The sequence below is a fragment of the Pantherophis guttatus genome, chromosome 17 (assembly GCF_059756535.1).
Source record: "Pantherophis guttatus breed Tessera chromosome 17, ASM5975653v1, whole genome shotgun sequence".
Classification (NCBI taxonomy): domain Eukaryota; kingdom Metazoa; phylum Chordata; class Lepidosauria; order Squamata; family Colubridae; genus Pantherophis; species Pantherophis guttatus.
The window spans coordinates 15,466,380-15,478,839 of record NC_142079.1 but is presented as its reverse complement, the minus strand read 5'-3'; the positions used below and the strand labels follow the sequence as shown (position 1 = coordinate 15,478,839).

At 52.9% G+C, this 12,460-nt stretch overlaps 1 protein-coding gene across 4 annotated transcripts in view; it reads left to right on the top strand.

The window, feature by feature from the left end:
* The first annotated feature begins 2,149 nt into the window (after positions 1–2,149).
* Positions 2,150–12,460, top strand: part of MSI1 (musashi RNA binding protein 1) — a 62,980-nt gene continuing 52,669 nt past the window's right edge. For 2 of the 4 annotated variants that reach the window (XM_034438456.3, XM_034438455.3), the window contains exons 1-4: positions 2,542–2,906; positions 3,387–3,427; positions 3,826–3,907; positions 4,034–4,118. In XM_034438456.3, coding sequence (XP_034294347.1) covers positions 2,848–2,906; positions 3,387–3,427; positions 3,826–3,907; positions 4,034–4,118 — 267 coding nt within the window. In that variant the 5' untranslated portion in view covers positions 2,542–2,847. Of the gene's footprint in view, positions 2,244–2,541; positions 2,907–3,386; positions 3,428–3,825; positions 3,908–4,033; positions 4,119–5,044; positions 5,174–12,460 lie in introns of those variants that run through there. The other 2 variants (XM_087880160.1, XM_034438457.3) reach the window with 2 other exon arrangements.

The window sequence follows — 12,460 nt, the reverse complement described above, 5'->3', positions numbered from 1 at the left end:
GGCCTTTTCTGTATTTCGGAAGGTGGGAAAGAATGGCTCCTTGAAAGTTCTCATCCTGATGAGGAATGTCTGAAAGTCCAGAGAAAATCTCCCAGCCTTACCAAAACTTCTCTCAACATTCCTCAGATGTTTGAACAAAGAACCTCAAGATTTTAGACAAAATGCAGGGATCGCTCTATAGAAGGGAGACTCAAATCCGTTCTCCTTCTTCACTTGAAATGTTTTGTGATACTAAATTTCTCATACGTTACACCCCAAATCAGATTTTAATTCCTCGGGTCTACTTGCAGTGCTGTTGGCAGGTCTCCAAAGCTTTTGGGCACCAAGACTCTCCCAGTTCTGTCTGGTGATGCTAAGGCCTGTAGTGCCCAGATATAGCTCTAACATCAAGAAAGAACCTTACACAGATTTTGAAATGTTACCAGCTATTATAATCCTTATAATCTTTGCACAACTTTCTGGAAAATGTTTGTGTTATTACTAACCAGGTCATTCCTTGCAGCAAAGGCTCTTTAGCAAAGTTTTTCTGCATAATCTGGACTGGTAATGAGAACACCAGATTGCAGAACAGGGTGGCCCAAGTTTGAACCAGGTGTGTCAAGAAGGCGTATCCTTGAACCTGGGTGTCAAGAAGGCCCTTTTGCTCAAAGAGTGGGGACTCCCCAGGACGTCAAAGTGTGAGGGACGTGATGCAAAGCACACACACCCCAGGACCCCCTGGACTGAGGCTGCGGTTCCCAGAGATGGAAATGTTACCATTCCCAGCTTATATCATACAATCCATCAGGGCTGTGAACTGCCCTGTATTGGCCAAGGCAGGTGGATCAAGGCTAAGCAACCTTTTGGTGTGTGGGTGTGTATGCGGTGCTTGTGGACAATTTGTAGCTTGAAATTCCAACATGTTTTCCCGAGGCCTGGAAATTAACACTTTGGAGGGGGGCAGGTGGAAGTGCTGTGAAGTCCTGGATCCGTTGAAGAATTCTCTCTTGAAGGATTCTGCCTGTCCGAATGGAAAAAGGAGCACTCCCATCTGTCTGGCTGTGTGGATGCCTACAGGCCCTTTGAAGGTGCCATTAAAGACAAGATGGCACCTCTGCAACCCCAGAAAGATCTAAGCCTGGGCGGAAGTGACACCCCTCAGACAGAGGCTCAGTGCACTGCCTTTCCTAGTGATGGAAGGCCAGGAGGGGCATCCTTTGGACAACGCTTTGGCAGGGTTCACACATCAGGCAACTATTATGTGGTTTGCTTGGCTTCAACCGAGGGTGGCCTGCGAAGCCAGCTACTGTTGGGCTTACAGCGATGTGTGAATCCAGCAATGGTAGCTTATCAGTCACTTGGTGCCCTTAGACTGACCTTCAACCAACTCAAGCTTGCCGCTGGGGCACTGGAGGGGGACAATCCAAGGGTTAGGGGCCCTGGGACTAATTTGGGGGTGGGGGGAAAGTGGATTTGTAGGAAGAGGCGGCTGACTGCTCTTCCCAAGGCTGTTAAATAGGCCCCCCACTCAGGCCGCTGCTCTTGTACCCTGGGCCACCTTCAAAATCCAAGGCCAGAAGGCAAAGGCCCACGTGGGAAAAGGGAAAGAAGAAGTGGGGCCTCAGTCCCTGTGGAAAGCCCTGCCTGGCGACCAGGTCAGGCTTTGGGCCTCCCTCGCAAGGACCTGGCTAGTGGAGCTCCTCCGACCTCAGGCACTGGGGGGCCCTGCATCTCCTGGGCAAAGCCGGCTTCTTGGTCTGAAGGTGGACCTGGCCATCTTGGGGACCAAGGCCGACTCCCTCATGCGCCATTCGCAGCGGCCCGCCAGCCCTTCACCCCGGGCCTCCTGCAGGCGGGCTCGTTCCGCCGGCCGGTGCGACGCCTGGCCTCGAGCCAGATGCCGGCCACGGATTGCGCGGCGCAGGCCCGGCTGAGCAAAGCCTCGGGATGGGGCCGGCCTGGGTCGGCTTCGGGGGGGGGGGGAAGGGAGCGGCCTTCGGTGGGCAGCAGCGGGGAGGTGGCCGGGCCTGGTTGCTGCCCTTCTCCTCCCCGCCACAGCCCTCCAGCCCGCGCTCCCCGGCCGCGCTCGCCGAGTCACATGCTGGTCCTTGTTACCGGCTGGATGGGCTTTAACTCTTCGCGGCCCGGGCTCCTCCCCCCCCCTTAGTTCCAGCGAGCAACAGTAATGAAGTGCCGGGCAGGCCCGGGAAGAGCAGGGAGCCCCCCCTCCCGCCGCCCTTGACTATGGAGGCCTCGTCCCGCAGGTAGAGAACAAAGCGGGGAGGCGGCCTGCTGGCCACGCTTCGCCCGGCATCGCAGCTGCCACAGCCCCAATTGGCGCCTGGCCCGGCCCTCTTCGGGCCGCCGCGCTCCGCTCCGCTCGGCCCCGCTTCCAAGCGACGGCGGTGGGAGGCAGGAGCCGGCGGCGAGGGGAGCCCCTCGGCGGGAGCCTTTGTCTCCCGGGGCATCCGAGGACCGGAGCTTCTCCCGCGTGGCTGACCGGGGAGGGGAGGGGGGAGGGAGGCTGGCGTGGCGCGCGGGCCGCCGGCGGGCAGAAAGGGAGCCGGCTGGCCGCGACCCCGCGCGCATGGCCGCCTCGCGCGCCCCGCCACCCGCCTCGCCCGGGCGCAGCCACCTTCTGCGCGCTCGCCGGCGGGCCGGCTTTTATGCTCACGCCGGCTACCCGCCTGCCGGGGGTGGGAGGAGCCGGGCAGGTTGTCCCCGCCGGGCCCGTCCCTCCCTTCCCCTCCCCGCCCGGCTGCGAGGGGTCGGGGGAGGGGGCAGCATGGCCTGGCCGTCCGGCCCCTTTTCCAGCGCTCAGCTGCCCCGGGAGTGTGGCGCTGGTCCTCGCCGGGAGAAGTAGCCCGAATGGAGACCGAAGCCAGCCAGCCCGGCCTCGCCTCTCCGGACTCGCCTCACGATCCCTGGTACTCGGCCCGGCCGGCCTCCGCCGCGCGCTCGCCCGCCCGCCTCCCTCCGCTCGGGGAGCCGCCGGCGTCCCCGCCTCCCGCGATGCCAGGAGCTCGTGGCTGGGGAAGCGGCCGGCCGGCCGGGGGGAGCCGCCAACATGGCCGATGCCCGCGCCGCGCTCCTAGCCGCTCCGCTCGCCCGCGCCACGCCGCCGGCAGCGCCTCCTTCTTGGCCGGCAGGCGAGGCTGGCAGCCCGCCCCCGCCGCATCTCGGGGCGCCCCGGCCGCCTCCCGCGCTCCCCGCCCGGCGCCCCGCGCGCTCCGGAGCCGCGCCCCCCCCTCGCCGGAGTTGCGGGGCTCGGCTTCGGCGGCCGCTTCCCGAGGCTCCCTGCGCGGCGCCCCCGGCCCGGCCCGGTCCCGGAGCGGGGCGTCCCTCGGCCGCGGCTCCCCGGTGCTGCCGGCGCCCGCCTGACTCGGCTCTCTTTCTTCCCTCGCTAGCAAAATGTTCATCGGGGGACTCAGCTGGCAAACGACGCAAGGTGAGCGGCGCGGGCGGGGAGGGGGTCCCGGGTGCGGGTCTCGCCCGGCGGCACCTGCCGCCCCAAACTTCGCAGCTCCTCCCCTAAACCCGCCTGCCCGCCCGCCGCCGCCCCCCGCATGGGAAGGGGCCGCGGACCGGACCGGGGCTTGGCGGGCTTTGTGGTCGGCTGCGGGGGAAGCCGGCTGCTGGCCCGGGCCCGGGAAGGCGGAGGTCGCGCGGCCGAGCCGGTGGGAGCGCTGCTCCGGAAAGGGTCCCGTGGGCCGGGAGGGCTCCCCCCCGCCCTTCCCCCGCTGCCCCGGGTCGGCGGTCCGGAGGCTGCGCGGCGGCATCGCCTCGGACCCTCCGCTGCCGTTTCCCGCCTGGGAGCCCCACGGTGGCCTTGTGTTGTGCTTGCAGAAGGCTTGCGGGAGTACTTCAGCCAGTTTGGGGAGGTGAAGGAGTGCCTGGTCATGAGGGACCCGCTGACCAAGCGATCCAGGTGAGGCTCCCCGCTGCCTTGGGCACTCCGGGGGGGGAGGGAGGGAGGGAGGGAGGCGCCTGCTGCTCCCCCCCGTCCTCCTAACCGAGTTTCTCCCTTTCTCGGCCCTCCCTCCCTCCGGCGCAGGGGCTTCGGCTTCGTCACATTCATGGACCAGGCCGGGGTGGACAAGGTGCTGGCCCAATCCAGGCACGAGCTGGACTCCAAAACGGTGAGTTGCTTCTCTCGGGCGCTTTGTGTGGGTGAAGCATCCCTTCCGTCCAGCCTTCCATCTGCAGTTGGGCTCCGCAACCCCTGAGGAAGGTGCCGGGGTGGGTTGGTTGGTTGGACCGGCGGCCGCTGGGAGAGGCAAAACTTTCTCTTGTTTGCTGGAGCAAAGTTGAAATGTCTTTTTGAGCCACATCTGGCTGCTTCGCAGAAGTCTTGAGATTTGCCATCTTTGATTTTCCCATCCTAACTAGGAATCCTGGGAGTTGTAGTCTCCCCTGTTTTCAGGATGCCAACTCAAGGGATGGGTGTAATCAAAATGGGCACCCCACAGGTGACTGGACTGTGGGGTGAGGATGGGGACGTGCGTGTGTGGTTATGTGGCCAAGGCCAGGCTATGGAGAAGGAGGCTTAGAGGCTCTGAGACCAATGTGGGGCTTTTCATTTGAGGACGGGTAGAAATGACTGGGGACAGGGGTGAGATCCGGTCTGGGCCTTGTTTTGGGGATACTGTCCCTTTGGCAGGCCATTGCAGCCACCAAATGTGACCTGTAGGCCTTCCCCTTGGGTACCCAAACTGAAGTACTTCCAGTGCCGCCTCCTTCCCCCCCCCCCATAACCCCAAAGGGAGGAAAAGGGGCTTTTCCCCAGAGAGAGTTTATTGTGCTGAGACGCATCTTTATCTGCTCCATGGAAAGTGGCCTTCTCAGCTCATCCTGGGCTCAGATCCAGGAGTGGCTGTTGGGCCAATGGAGTTCTCCATATCTGTTTCCAACATTGGGGGCCCACCAGATGTTCTGGGGGCTTGGCTGACTGGTTAGACTGCCTCCCAATAAAGCAGCTCATTCATGTCCCCATGGAAAGGCGCAACCTGCCTGTTCCAGCCTTCCCAGATACCCCATGCTAGCAATATGGGGATATCCCACCCATCATCCTCTCCAGATTGGCCATGGGGTGCCCGGGCTTCCAGTTGGCATTCTTTTGCACCACTTTGGGTCAGGAGAGAGGAAAGTGAGAAGGAGGAATGTGAAAATCTGCCAGCTTTCCGTCCCTTTGAAGGTAACAAACTGTCCCCTGAAGAGTTTTTTTGTGTGTGTCCTCCGTCTCTCCATTCTCCCCTCAAGCCTATTTGCAGGTTTAGCAAGCAGAATCTTTATTCTCAGGAGGTGAGAAAAGCAGCTAAACTTAATCTGCCCAAGCAGCGATTGGGGGGGCGGGAGTTGTTAGGGTGAGCAAGGAGCAGGATCCATATCCTCGGTAGTAATAACAGGGCCCGATTCAGCCCTTCTGGTGGTTTTAAGATCCAAGGTGCCTGAAAAATCAAGTCCAATTCCACTCGTGCCAAATTTTATTTGGAATCATAACTTGTAATTTGCCACTTCAGAATCCTAAAATGTCCAACCCACGTCTAAGAAGACCTGGAGGTTTAGTGGTTACATCTCAGGGACTTTTATTTTAGAGGCTTTGGGTGTGAGATTATGAGGTTATAAATGGTTTCAATGTTTTATAGTATCAACTGTTGTTTTATTCCTGGTACTATGCTTAGTAATGAGCCCATGGTAAATAAAAATAGTACCAGTACTAAAGTGGCTGAGTACGGATTTCAACCCACATCTCCAAAGAGGCCATAGGTGTAGTCCTTCCTTGATTAATTTGTGGACTAGTATGTTTGTTATTCTTCTGCGTAACTCAGATGTGGGAATATGTGTGTATAACTGGGATCACAATTCCATTAAACCAGATTTGTTTGAACGACAATTGTTGAGCAAGTATCAAGTTAATCAAACATTAAGTATGGTTTGCAAATCTCGGTGGCTTTAGTGCATGATGTGTGAACTCATCCTTGGTGTCATACTGTGTAGATACGTTGTCTTCCTCTGCATGGAGTGAGCAGAGCATTTCTTGTGAATACTTTTGGACACTTTGATCTGGCTGAAATCTTTAGGCTCAAGGCTGGGCTAGAAAAAGGAACAATGTTTGTTTTTAACATGTTTTCTCTCCAGCGAATGGCTATTAAGGAACAATGCTCCTAAAAATTCTCTTGCATGATTCTCATAAAAAGCAGGAGAGCTGAGCTGCTCCCCCCTCTTTTGATGGGGCTGATGCCCAGTTACAGTTCCCTCCCCCGCCCATTTCTGCTCAAATCCAATTCCTTGTTCTAAAGTAGAGAAACAACAAAAGCAAATAATGTTTCCTTGAGCGAGTGGTAAGAAAGTAGATCGTTCCCTCCACTGCCTGATCTGTATGAATCCAGTACCTTGTGATTCTGGTGTTGAATAAAACCTCAGTGCAACAAAAAACATTACCCTAAAAGTTAGGCACTTTCTTTGATTAAATTCAGCTTTTTGGTTTAGTTTCTTTACAACTTCTCAGGCTGTGCCCGGTGTGGTTGGCATCAGCAAACAAGCTCTAGATTGTCCTTGACATGCTCCTGGCCCTTTGGGGCGTTTTTCCAGCAAAGGGTGGGGGGGAGGATTCCCTTCCTCTAGACTTTTTGCTGTGGAGCAAAGGAAAGTCTATCATGGGTTTTGGCGAAGGGGGTCTATTTCAGTGGTATGGACGGGGGGCCTCTGCAGCTGGCCTAATCTCACAGACCCCTCAGATGAAAGTCCGCTGATCCCTATTCTTCTGCGCTGCTGCTGCTCTCTCCCCGGCCTTTGAAAACAGGGCTGGGGGCCTCCTTGCAAGGCGGAGCAGGTGGGGGGAGGGGCTGAGTGGACCCAAGGAGAACAGAAGGGGTCTAGAGCGAGACAGAAGGCGATGGGAGTGGGCTGCCATGGCAGTCCCTGATGCGTCTGACTGGTGGGAAGGGTGGAGGGAGGAAGCAAGAGGTGGCGATGGCAAAACCTGCGCCCAGAAGGACTTATTTCTCTTTGTTTGGTGCTTAAACAATTTCCCGCTTTCTTATTTATTTATTTATTTATTGGTTCAATTTATATGCCGCCCTTCTCCGGAGACTCAGGGTGGCTTACGATGCTTTAAGCAATAGCCTTCATACTTTTGTATATACCTGCTTAGTAGGGCTTTCACACCCCCCCAAAGCGGTGTTCCTTTTTATACAAAGTCAGCTTATTGCCCCCACAAACCGGGTCCTCATTTTACCTACCTTTGAAAGGATGGAAGGCTGAGTCAACCTTGAGCCTGGTGAGATTTGAACTCGCAGTAATTGCAGGCAGCTGGTGTTACTTAACAGTACTTTAATCTGCTGCACCACCAAGGCTCTTCTCCTCCTCCTCCTCGCTCTGTCCCCTCTGGACTTTTGGGGGGCTGATGCAGAAGGTCTACATAGCATCTCCCCGCTACCTGCTGTACCAAGGCTTAGTTCTCATGGGGCATAATCTCCTGGGAGTGTCAGGAAAAAGCACCTTCTTTGGCTTGAGTGTTGGGAGAAGCTGACTCTGTGTCCTTTCCACTTTTAATGGCATCTCGGACCTTCCCCTCCCTTTCAGGATCCTTCCTAGTTTGTTTATCTACCTGCCAATCAGAATGGGAGGGGACCTCAGGGTGGGCATCTGAGGGCTGCTTTGCGGTCTCCTCCGGGGGCCCAGGAAAGCCAGGAACACCAAATGCTCATTCGGTGCCGTTATGTAGAGCCAGCAGAAGCACCCTTTCAAGGCCTGCCTGATAAGTGTGGCTGGAAACCCCTCTGCACAGCCTGGTGGCACAATTGGTGAGATGCAGTGGGCACCTGGACGGCAGGCGTCTGCCTACCATGGTCTAGAAGCAAGTTTCATCTTTGGGGAGGACCCCAAAGAAAGGCTTACTCAACAAGAGCAGGACATTGCGCCATTTAGCCAGGGAGAATTTAGAGCCATTTCCTGGGTCAGAGCTCCCAAAGAAGGCTTGGACCTTCTTCTGCCTTCCGCTTGGACTTTCCAGGTCTTTTCTCTCGTAAAATGGAGCAATTTTCCTTGGCTTCCTATTCTACAGAGCTCCATTCCTTCCAGGGGTTGTTACCAACTTTTGCTAAGTTTGCAAAAAGGGCCCCAGAGGACATGTCTCAAGTGGTGCTTTTGTGGCAGAGTACCTGGGGGGGGGGCACTGTGGCCTCTTTTGGTCTCCCCGGGGTTGGAAAGACGGCACAATGCCACACACCGTACTGTACTGGCCTTGTAAAGTTTTAAGCAGGAAACATTTCTCTTTCTCATTTCGGTGCTTGACCTTTGACTGGACCAACTGAGATTTCCTTATTAGCTAACCTCGGTTCACACATGCAGTTTTCTCTAGCTGGAACCCTGAGCTGAACACAGGAACTGAACCTGTAGGGAATTTGTGTCTCGAGAGCAGAAACAGACATGTTGCTTCCCTGTTCCACTTGTGATGTTGCATTCAGACATGTCTCCATCTGCTGGCTTCGGCAATGGGGTAAAAGGCTGCAGGGGCTGAGTGATTCCCTCCCCTGGAGAGAGCAAAAGAATTCTTTCCTCCACCCAAGACCGGGCTTTTTTGAGAACACTCTTCGTTTGTAAGGGAGATAACTGCAGGCTGCACTTTGTTTATGGAAATGTAAGTTTAATAGATACCTTGGCTGGACTGTAACATTTCAAAGGCTGGGGAGGCTGCTGTAGTCGGAGGTGTTTGTTTTTCTTCCCAGGTGGGGGGGGTGGGGGGTTGGAAGGGTGGGGGCAGAGTGGGCCCTTCAGTTTTAGGATGGAGCAATTTGGCTCTTAGCTTCACCAGGAATCTGCCAGCGTGTCCCCTTACACAGTGTTGTTCTGGGGAGGGGTCTCCACATTCTCGACTCCAAAGTCTGTTGGATATAGTGTTGTACAATCCAAGAGTTCCCAGACAACTGTTGTGAATTGTGGGTGCTGGGATGGTGATTTTTGGAACCGTTCAGTGTGGTGCCAGCGGGCTTTGGCATTGTGGCAACAGGTTGGAGCAAAGGCTGTGAATCAAAATGGAATCAAAGAGCAAAGTGGTGACAGGAGGAGGAAGCCGTGCGTAATCTTTAGGAGACACAACCTCCATATCCACAGACAATTCAGATAGTCTTCAACTTACAACCATTCTAAGTTAACGATGGTGCTGAAAAAAGCAGTTTATGATGACCTCGTATTTACGACTGTCACAACTTTCCTGCCGTCACGTGATCACAATCCAGGTGCTTGGTAACTGGCATGTATTTTTGATGGTTGCAGCGTTCTGTAGTCAGAGGATTCTCATTTATTACTTTCCCAGGTCCCAAAGGTGCTTTTTTCAAGAGACATAATTGGACTTTCTGGTTTTTCTTCGAAGACGTTTCGCTTCTCATCTAAGAAGCTTCTTCAGTTCTGAATTCTTTTCCTTCAGCTTCTTGGATGAGAAGTGAAACGTCTTCAAAGAAAAACCAGAAAGTCTGGTTGCCTCTTGAGAAAAAAGCACCTTTGGGACAAATATGACCTGGAGAACTGAGAAGAACTTCCCAGGTAGCTTCTGGCAAAATCAATGGGGAAAACTGGATTTGCTTAACAATTGCATGATTAAAAACTACAGCAAAAAGGTCCTAAAAAGGTCACTTAACAACCGCATTGCTTAGCAACAGAAGTCATGGTCCCTGTTGTGGTCGTACATTGAGGAGACACCCTGTGTATAGTAGTTCAAAACCTAGAAAGGAGCCTGATGGCCATGCTGTCTGGGGAAATGAGGGATTAGGTAACTCCATTTTGTTTCTCCAATTTATAGCCTGCCTCAATTGTCCCAGCCACTCTAGAACAGAGGTTTCTAACCTTGGCAACTTTAAGACTTGTGGACTTCAACTCCCAGAATTTGCTGGCTGAGGAATTCTGGGAGTTAAAGTCCACAAGTCTTAAAGTTGCCAAGGTTAGAGATCCCTGCTCTAGAGTTCCCCAACCTTGCTGGTTTGGCAGACCAGCTAAGGGGAGAGAAGGGGGAGAGGGGTTGGTTCCGTCTGAGTAGTGAGCAAGTGCACAAATGGAGTGTGTTTGCAAGTGGGGATATATGTTCATGTGCTTTACTGCCATACTAGAAAAACAGATGTTGAGACTTTGGAAAAAGTTCAGAGAAGAGCAACTAAGATGCTCAAAGGCCTGGAGACTAAAACATATGAAGAAGAGCTGCAGAATTTGGGTATGGCCAGTCTAGAGAAAAGAAGAACTAGGGGAGACATGATAGCAGTATTCCAGTATTTGAGGGGCTGCCACAAAGAGGAGGGGGTCAACATATTCTCCAAAGCACCAGAGAAGCAGGACAAGAAACAATGGAGAGAAACTAATCAAAGAGAGAAGCAACCTGGAATTAAGGAAAAATGTTCTAACAGTGAGGACAATTAACCAGGGGAACAGAAGTTGCCTTCAGAAATGGTGGGCGCTCCATCACTGGAGGTTTTTAAGAAGAGATTATACAGTCACTTGCTTGAAATGGTAGAGGTTCTCCTGCTGGAGCAAGGGACTGGACTAGAGGACCTTCAAGGTCCCTTCCAGCTCTATTCTATTCTAGGCCATTTTGGCAGCCCGGTTCCGAATGACTCAAGGTCTGGTAGTGAACCGCAGCCCGGGGGTTGGGGAGCCCTGCTGTAGATGAGTCAAGGAAGGCTGGACTTTTAAGTGTATGTGATAAATGCCGGTTTGGTCTGAAGCTTGATGTGGCTGCTTCTCTATCATTCCAGAGTGCAGAATAATGGCTGCAAATCAACAGGGAGGCAGATTAGGACTGGACGTTGGTAAAAAATCCCAACTGCTTTCAACTGTACAGTTAGTTTCAAAGCCAAAGGGCCTCGGGGAGCAGTGGCTCCTATCAGCCCTTGAAGGTGGACCAGCAATGCCACTTTAGAGTTTTAGGATATGGCAACAGGATCTTGGAACCTGTTAACATTTCTCCCTACCGGCTCTGGTGCCAAACACAAATTCAGGGTGGAGTTTTTTGGGGTTCTTTTTTCATGTTTGTCCCTTCTTTCCCCAAAGTCAGCTCTTAAGTTTCTTTACTATTCTTCTTCACTAACAAAGCTGGCTGGGGAATTCTGGGAGTTGAAGTCCGCCAGGTTTAAAGGTTGGGCACCTTTAATGGGAATGTTTTAATTTGGATTCTTGTAGTGAGCATGGGGTTGGTCTTGATGATCTTCAATTTTCCCTTCCAATTTTACAGTTGACCTTGGTCACCCTCCCTCTATTTTGTGGAGAGGAGGGTGGGGGTGCACTTAGGCAGTTTTAGACTCTGGGCTTAAAATGGGGAGGGTGACATTTATAAATCGCAATAAAAGCTGGTTCCATTGCAAGGCATGTGTTTTGCATGTGTTTTGATACAAGTAGCCGTCGACTTAACAATTGGTCACTTAACAACCTTTTTCTATTATTATTATTAAAAAGTTTTACAAAAAAAAGAATTCCCCCCCAATATTCCCCCCACCCTTTCCCTCCCCTCCCCCCCCCAGACTTCCCAGAGCAAAATACAGGGTATTTCAATTAACAATCATAAGCTAAATTAACCTATCTATCCTCAGACTACTAAATCCCCCCCTGAAACCTTAACTCCACTATAGATAACATAATACTTCTAATACTTAAACTTAACAATCTTTTGAAATTATGATGGACCCCCCCCCAAAGGGACTTGCAATTCAGAATTTCTGATTCAGAAGCAACTCTCTCGCAGTCACATGATCGCATTTTGGGTGCTCTGTACCTGGCTTACCTTTACAGGTGTTTGCAACATCCTGTAGTAAGGTGACCATGATTTCCGATATTTTCTTTTGGTTTCCAGCAAAACATACCCATTGGATAAATCAGACTCGCTTAACAACTGCTGCGAGAAAGCTCATAAAAATCAGGTGTTTAGTTTAGTTTTAGTTTTATTTACCATTACCATTTATTTACCATGTGGTCACATGGTGACCCACTTAACGGCTGCAGTGACTTACGACCCATGGGCTCTATTAGGGTTGTAAGTTGAGGGCCTCATTGAATTTTCTGTTCAATTTATTTGCTACGTGGCAGTAACCAAGCATCGTCACGTGCCACTTCTGCATCGTTTGAACTTCCCTGGTACCCCTTAACTTTTCCTTGCCCTGCCACTTTTGGGGTCCAAGCCCACCCTCTCTAAACAGGTGCCCTCCAGATGCTTGGGGATGTCACATTGCAGAATCTCCTCTTGCCATGCTCCCAAAGGGCACCAGATTGAGAAAGGTGCCTTTATTTATTTATTTATTGATTGATTGATTGATTGATTGGTTCGATTTATATGCCGCCCTTCTCCGGAGACTCAGGGCGGCTTACAACGCATTAAGCAATAGCCTTCATACTTTTGTATATACCTGCTTAGTAGGGCTTTCGGGCCCCCCAAGCGGTGTTCTTTTTTTTTTTTTTATACAAAGTCAGCTTATTGCCCCAACAATCCAAGTCCTCATTTTAC